The sequence below is a fragment of the Daktulosphaira vitifoliae genome, unplaced genomic scaffold (genome assembly GCF_025091365.1).
Source record: "Daktulosphaira vitifoliae isolate Bord-2020 unplaced genomic scaffold, ASM2509136v1 Scaffold_2, whole genome shotgun sequence".
Lineage (NCBI taxonomy): Eukaryota > Metazoa > Arthropoda > Insecta > Hemiptera > Phylloxeridae > Daktulosphaira > Daktulosphaira vitifoliae.
Genome location: NW_026099573.1, coordinates 47,084,139 through 47,092,767, shown reverse-complemented (window position 1 = coordinate 47,092,767; position 8,629 = coordinate 47,084,139). Strand labels below are relative to the sequence as shown.

Here is an 8,629-nt window from a genome sequence, read left to right as displayed (position 1 = left end):
TAAAAAATTTGGAACAAATTGATTCAGAAAAAAATAAAAATAATAAAAAAAACATTCAAAAAAAAAAATATTCAGGAAAAAATTGAGACAAAATTAATTAAAAAAAAAAAAATAATAAAAGGTACAATCCATACAACAAAAGTAGTACACCTAAAATAATAGGAAATGGAGTAAGTATATTTAATTACTATATGTATGTATTAGACTGACCAAAAAAAGAAATAGATAAAATTAAATGTTTTATGTATATATTTGTTGTAAAAAGTGTTAACTTTTAGAATTTACAAAAATAATTAAAAAAATATATTCTTTGAAAAATTTACGATTTTATACCAAAATCCCATTTTCCAATGTTATCAAACTGTGAAAATTTAAATGCGCCTCTCAGTGACTTTTTAAGGTTGATCAAAAAACCTCAAATTTGGACGGCTACCTTTTTTTGATGTACTATTGATTTTTGGGAAATCAAAAAAAAATTTTTTTTTTTTGGTTAGTTTATTATGTATGGGTTGAAAAAATAATTTTTGAAAGCTTGTTTAGTTTCAAACTCTCAAAAATTAATGTAAAAATATTATTACTTTTAATTTCTAAATTGTATGGGGAGTGAAATTTAAATTAAAAGAAATAAGAAATAGTCTCACTATTCGTTATATCTGTTAACAGAATATAATACATATACACACCCACACGAAACCCGCAAATTTTGGAATAGTTAACCCCCCCAAATGTAAGTCTAACCAAATATATCATTAAGTTTTATTATTAATATATGTCTCTTATGACAGTAAAATGCTACCGGTGTGGATCACGATTGTAAAAAACCAAAACATAAGTATCATAAATCTATGTTACTATTTGAATTTACAGTCTTGGATGGTATTCAAAAAGAAATATTTCAAATAGCGCATTTTAAATAATTATTTAAATAAAATCATCTATGTTATTAGCAGGGCTCGGGACTTATAGCATTTGCTAGAAAATGCTTTTTATTGCTATTTTTGACGGTTTTTTCAAAAAACGCTTATTTTCAGTTTTTTCTGCTTTTTTCGATGATTTAATAAAAAACAAATGCTTGTTTCTTGTTTTTTCTGTTTTTGTACATTAAAATATTTTCTTTATGACGCAGCCTACCAGTTTTTTTTATCGGTTTTTGATAGGTCTAATAAGGAAAATAATTCAATTGCCTTCCTTGTTAGTAGGGTTTTGTCTTTGTTATCTTATCTATTCGATAGCCAACGCCGTCCTCGGCATTGTTAACTTCTTTAGCTATGGTTGAAGTGTCATACTAGTGTGGTACTTGGTTGATTTCCTTTTTATAATGGATTTCTCGGTAAACAATATTTTTAGACCGTTATAGCATACTGAGATATCAACACAAATTTATACTTAATTTTTCAAAAAATCCATTTTTGGGGATTTTTTGATTAATTTTTTTATTTATAAATGCTTATTTGAGTGCTTTTTTTGATGATTTTAAGTGCTATAAGTCCCGAACCCTGGTTATTAGTAATCAATTTTGGAATATATCGTTTTGATAATAAGTTAAAAAATTTTTATTTTTGAGCAAACTTCCCCATTTACAGGAAACTAGGGAATTTTTTCAATTATAAAGGATAATATCTTCAACTAGATACGATTTGTGATCTTTCGATGAATCAAAAGTAGTTTAAAAACTTGAGAGACACAAATAAATTGTAATAAAAAGAAAAGTGAAAGTATGATGGGAGGAAAGTGGAAGTGGTTTAGGTTATATGGTTTGTGTTGGATTCATTCATATCAATCTTAATCCTACCTCTCATCCACTCTATCCTAATATTACATAAATATAGTGCATGTCTTACAACTACACTTACCTTGATATTCATCCGGACTCGTAGATAGATGATGAATTGTGATATTCATTGTTGGCGTCGACATTTTAAGTTCATTTAAATAAATAAAAATACTGGTATTAGGGGCAATATACTGAGTTTATTTCGATGATTTGAATTAATTATTTTAACAAATGTGTAAGACTATAATTAAGGTTGATAAAAGTGACATGAATTTTACATTATTAACTTTATAATGAAATAGTAAGAGTGTGGGGGAATTGTAATATAGGTCATTATTTTATAAAACTGAAAACAAAGCATTTTTGTAATGTTTGGTTTAACTATGAATTTCTTAATCTATTATTACAAAAATATAATATAGTCTATTATTTGTAAACCTAGAAGTAGAACACTTATGTAATGTTTAGATTAATTGTAATTCCCCAAATTATTGTTATTAAACCAAGAAGTAAATATTTATAAACATTTTTGAAAATTATGGCATTATGAATATCTTAATCTATTATTACTAAAATATAATATAGTCTATTATTTGTAAACCTAGAAGTAGAACATTTTTGTAATGTTTGGATTAATTGTAATTCCCCGAATTATTGTTACTAGATCAGGAAGTAAATATTTATAAACCTTTTTGAAAATGATTACTATATGAATTTTATAAAAAGAAAAACAAAATATGTTAGTATATAAGATGAAATGGAATGAATTGAAGAGAGGAAAAAGAGAAGACCTCGGGAGTACCGAAGGTAATCTCTTTCCGTGTGGTACGTTTGTGACTTTAAGTTTTTATTTTGTGTATTATTTATTTATCCGTTTTTAAGTGTATCAATATTTTATATGTTTTTATTTTGATTGATTATATCTTTATTAACTACATTTTGCGTTATTATTGAACTACTAAAAATATAAGTTAGAACAAAAAGATTGTTCAATAATATTATACAACAGAATAAAGAGTGAGAGTGAACTAGAATATATTGGTGTGCTAATTTTCATAGCCTTTTATATTAAACTAGTTCGTAAGGTGATGAAGGGCGGCTCGTTTTTCTTAAGAATTTAAATATCTTATTCTGCCTTCTGTTTGGCGCCACAAATACGCTTGTGGTAATTAAAAAATTTGACATTAATCTAAACATCGTTTCAAATGAGCGATATATTTGTAAAAAGTAATAATATAACAGTCGGTCAGAAAAGTATTTAAAATTGATAATTATTTATGCAGAAAAATTATTCTAGAAGTTTCTCAAATGTTCTCGAAACTTCTATTTTAACTCTTTACAAAAAAACATATCATGGTACAATATATACCTTCTCTTCTTCGCATCGATGCTAACACATGATATTATATTGTATTGAATAAATAAATTAATAACTTCTTTAATATAAACATATAATATATGTGGTTAATTGAAAATAACAAAATTTCCGATCAATTGACATATGTTATATATTTTCGAGATTTTTTTGTCAGCTTTCAAGACTATTTTGAAAAAAAATCCCATTTAATTAAAATGCGAATACTTTAATGTTTTACCAGCACAGTAAAAATCAAGAAAGGGCCTCAAAATTTTTGGAATAATTTTTATTTATCTCAAAGACAAAATAAAAAATCAAGAGCAAAGTATTTTAAAAATAACCATAATAAGAATCATCCAAATGTAACTATTATTATACCATTTTTTTCAAAGAATACAATACTTGTTGGAATATATAAAATCATAAAAATTATAATTTATTATACAATTATATTAGTGTTTTGACTAATATAGCTTTTTTTGTTGTTGTAGGATGCTACACATGTCTGCGAGAAGGGCATTTAGCCACCGGATGCAAATTTTAAACAAATATATTTTTTTATTATATTCTTTTAAGTTTAATAACACCATCATTTATTTAATCTTTTTGTTTAAAATAATCAACACTTTTAATTAGACTATTAATTATATTATCATATTTATTTGGTTAAAATAACATTATTCTTTTCAACAAAAAAATTTAAATAAATAACTTAGAGAAATATTTAACACACGCATACTGTTTAATTATATTATATTACACACGTTTCAGAGATAAATAAATAATTTGTCATTTAAAAATCACTCTTCACCATGAAAAAATCTATTATTATTATTATCTATTATCATTATTTTTTACTCAAGTGTTATTATTAAATACAAAGTGTCAATCTTAATGTTAAGTATAATCAACAATATTAACGTTATATAAAATGTCAAAATTATTTTTATATTTATCCTCTGTAATAATTTTATATTTTATGCTGTCTTATCAGTAAACAATAACATTGTAACAATGAGTATACATAATATAAGAATTGCAAAAATTCATATTTAATTATACTTTCAATTAACATTTCGGTTCACTTGACCACATTGTTTCCCAATAAATTTTATACCATTGAAAAGCCCACAAAATTTGCTATTAGAAAAACTTAATTTCAAGGTGTACAAATGATGGGAACATGCCATCCCATGATGTTTTATACAAATGTATAATCATATATCGTAAATCGTCGTATATGTTCATGGTAATTAATTTTTTAAGGCACTTGCTCACTTTGTTTCCCAATAAATCTTATACCATTGAAAAGCCCACAAAATTTGCTATTAGTAAAACTTAATTTCAAGGTGCACAAGTGATGGGAACATGCGATCCCATGAAGTTTTATACAAGAATATATTGATATATCGTAAATCGTCGTATATGTTCATGGAAATTAATTTTTTAAGGCACTTGTCCACGTTGTTGGTGACTAAATCTTATACCATTGAAGAGAAATATTTCAAAAATTCATTTTGTTTATAGTCGTTGAAGTCTGACCATTCAAAATAAAATAAATAATACAAAATAAAGCATATAGTAATATAGTGATTTCTATCAATTACTTTTAATTCAAAATTATTAAATAGAAAACCCCTTGATAATAGCGGGTGCTGCAACCTCCTAATGTTCATAAGTAACCAATATGGTTACTAAATTCTTATCAATGGTTACTTATCAGTTAATTTTGGGTGCTAAATTCACGGACATATTAGTTTATTTAGCCTAAGTGAAATTTTTGGTTCAACAAGTTATTATTAGCATATTATTTTACATCGATAAATATTTTACGAGTAATGTTTAATTTTATAACAAAAAATTAACACTTATCAATATAAAGCTGTACAAAACAAAATAATTTTCTATCTTTCTTAAAAAGCATATGTGCTTATTTTTATTATACTATTTTTTAAGTAATTAAAAATTTATTTTATAAAAAGNTTATTTTTATTATACTATTTTTTAAATAATTAAAAATTTATTTTATAAAAAGAAATACTTACAGGCAGATTGAAAATAACTGACGTTNTATAAGAAAAAATACTTACAGGCAGATTGAAAATAACTGATGTCTTTCGTTGATGATAAAGAAATAAAGCCAGATGATTATGTTGGTTGATATTTCCCAACTTTATTTTATCCAACATAATGTACAAAGACTCATAAATGTAATATTGTTATTAATACAAGGGTAATTCTTTAAAAACACGGTTTTAAGTCTTAACTGAATTAAAATAATATTGTATGTTAAATGGGCAGTAATAGCCTTTCTATGTCTAGACATAATTATAGTCAATAAAAACGATCAGTTTATTCCAAAGTGTACAGAAAAACTATGAAATAATATAATACACTTGTAATGTTGCAGAATTTATACAAGTTTTTTTTTAATATATAAATCTTATCAGTTAATAGTGTGTGCATTAGGTATTATATATGTCCCCAATTATTAAATTAGTTTATATACCAATCAACCGATCCAATGGTCAGTACCCGGTTTGTTGTGACAGTTGACCGCACACAGTGCATCCCTACACCTTTGTATTTTCCCTATGAACCAGTTCAAAGTTGGCACCCCCACCACCCGGCGACATCATGATCACCGGCCACTATTCAAATGCCGCAACAATGTTTTTTTTCCACCTATACTGCCGAGGAGACAAGTTGTCCGTTGGTATTTTTTCTGAAAACCACGTTTTTGTATTTTTTTTTGTCCTCCGTTTTTTTTTATTAAAATAAACGTCGAGTCGACCTGCCGTCTACTGTGGTGTCAACCAGGTTGTATTTTTTTTGTCCTCCGTTTTTTTATTAAAATAAACGTCGAGTCGACCTGCCGTCTACTGTGGTGTCAACCAGGTTGTATTTTTTTGTCCTCCGTTTTTTTATTTTAAACAAAACGTCGAGATGGTGAGGTGAAGCGCAACTATGGCCGGTGGTGGGCCATCATTTCTCAAAACTATCAACAACAAGTGCAACATCAATAAAACCCCCTTTTACCCCCTTTTTAATTTGTGTATCAAGCACCTCCTTTTCTTTTTTCTTTCTTCTTTTATATGAATATATTTATATCTTTAATAGTAATTATAAATTTTTTAATTAAATAATTAAAAAAAAATGTTGTTATATTATAAATGGCCTTTCTCTTTTATTAATATTTGTTTTTCTCAAAACCTAGTAGCTCCGTCGACAAGTACTATCTTGTTTGGCGCGGCTACTAGATCACTGTCCAGTGTTCCCCCTGGGCAGTGGGTAATTAGTAGGCCCTCTGTCTGGCTGAAACCTTACACACTTGACGATTGACAGCTTAAGAAAGCAATACAATATGCACTATGATTTTAAATCATATCTTAGGATCCTGAAAATTCTATTGGCACGTGGGTCATTATTTGAAAGAATTCAGCTTTTATGTGACATTTATTGTATTAATTTTTAGTGAGTGTTATCATCGTTCACTATATTGAAAACAATTTAAACCTATAACGATAAAAATTATGATTTTTTTTTATTATACACGCGCGAGTTTCTACTAAAAACAATAATACAAATATATTTATCATACTATACTGCTATTAAAAGTGGACTATTATCTCAATTTGAAGATGGACCGAGACCGGATCCTTGAATTCTTTGAAAGACCAGAACTGGACCGATGAACTTTTTAAGGGACCGTAAAAAAAAGGACCGATAATTTTTAACTACAGACCAACTAGGACCGGACCAATTTATTATTTGAAGTATAAGACTGAACCGGATCGAACCGTGGTCTAGTCTGGTTCATTCCGGACCAGTTCAAACCGAACCATGCAGAGCTCTACTAGAAGTATTGAACGTTTGTAAGAGATTAAGGTCAGTCGATGTAGCATTTATGACATAGCTAACACAGATAACGGTCACTAACTTAGTACAAATTATTCAAAACGAATGAATATTATAGGCCGTCGCTTTACGCATTCGGCTCAACCAAAATAATTTAAATATATGTATATATAGAAATAAACAAAAAATTAAAGGGTACCTTTTTGGCATGTTACAAATTATATTTCTTTAGAAATTGATTATGATATCTGGTGTGAATTATCCTTTAGTTTCTTAAGATTATATAACAAAAATGATTTAGAGTATATTATTATATTTATTATATAAAAACTGTTATATTATTAATTAAGAACAATATATTCTTTTGGTTATTGAGCTTGGCATGACTTTGATAGCGTAATTGTCTTTTCATATGTTGGAATGATATTTTTAATGTTGGTATAAGCAAATAGACCACCTTTGATTTCCAATAAATTTAATGTTTTTCTACATATATCCATAACATTTACTATGACATTTTTCCTGTTAAGGTCGTCTAGCACTTCAACATTAATGAAAAGATATCGATTGAATGGTGGCAATATATAGCGAAAAAATGGTATTAAAGCTTCACCAATTCTCGAATCACAAGTTACAATTTTTTGTAACGCCATGAAAGTTCGAATAATTACTATCCATCGTTCAGTATCTAGTGCTTTTCGTATGGGTAATATAATTTTTGGTAAAGCTTCAAGTACGTGACTACCACAGTTTGGTTCGTCGAGTATATCACGAAGAGCCAGAGCAGCACAATTGTCATAAGGGTATGTTGATTCACGAATTCCATGAAATAACAAGGGTAAGTAAACATTATAATCAATTGAAGATAGAGGTATGAACCAACGTACACACCCAGCGTTACCTGTAGAAAATGGAAATCCAGGAACACCATAGAGCATAGAAAAAGGATTTTTGATAGTGCCTAATAATTTTTTTTTTTTTTTCATCTTTGGTGGACCAGATGTTACAGAATTGTTTTGGTAAGCTTGCACGCTAAATCCTGGTACTATTCTTTTAAATGAAGACATTATCACCTTTAAAGTTTTAGATTTATATTCAAACTGATATAAATAAAATTATTCGCATTGAAGCTACATTTTAGTGACCAATATTATTTCAAATTTAATAAAACGACAATATAATATATTCCTAGTAGCTAAGCAACAATTCAAAAGGATTTTTTAATAATTATTATTAAAAATCCTGTAATGTTATAAAATTTGTACTAGTTTTCTTATTTAAATCTTATCAATTAGTGGTGTGTGCATTAGGTGAAAGTATTTTAATAGTTGTGTATGTGATAACCTCCACTAGTCAACCGGTTTGATATCTGTCAATGAAGAACTTTTTTATAAGTGCATCTAGCATATCAAATTTGCCGTTACTCAATGTGCACTCAATACCCGACCTTTATAATTATGTTGTGCCATATCATAAATTTGTACGGCTGTTATTTCCTGTGGACCATTTGTTAAATATTTTCTGCTGTTAATATTAAAAAACGTATTTATTAAAATTAAGAGCTTGTAGTAAGCAATATTTCACATTTACCGCTTCCTTTATCATATTTTCCACGGCTTTAAAAAATATATTTTTGATAC

The 8,629-nt window shown here is 27.3% G+C and overlaps 1 protein-coding gene across 1 annotated transcript; it reads right to left on the bottom strand.

Annotated features, from left to right (window-relative positions):
- Window positions 1-7,357: 7,357 nt before the first annotated feature.
- On the bottom strand, window positions 7,358-8,056 carry LOC126898338 (parkin coregulated gene protein homolog). Its single transcript, XM_050672279.1, has one exon. The coding sequence runs from the start codon at window positions 8,054-8,056 to the stop codon at window positions 7,358-7,360; it is 699 nt and encodes a 232-aa protein (XP_050528236.1).
- Between the last annotated feature and the right edge of the window lie 573 nt (window positions 8,057-8,629).

What these genes read in the sequence shown, in the direction of transcription:
- LOC126898338 (XM_050672279.1), bottom strand. Translation starts at nt 8,056, where the DNA reads ATGTCTTCATTTAAAAGAATAGTACCAGGATTTAGCGTGCAAGCTTAC.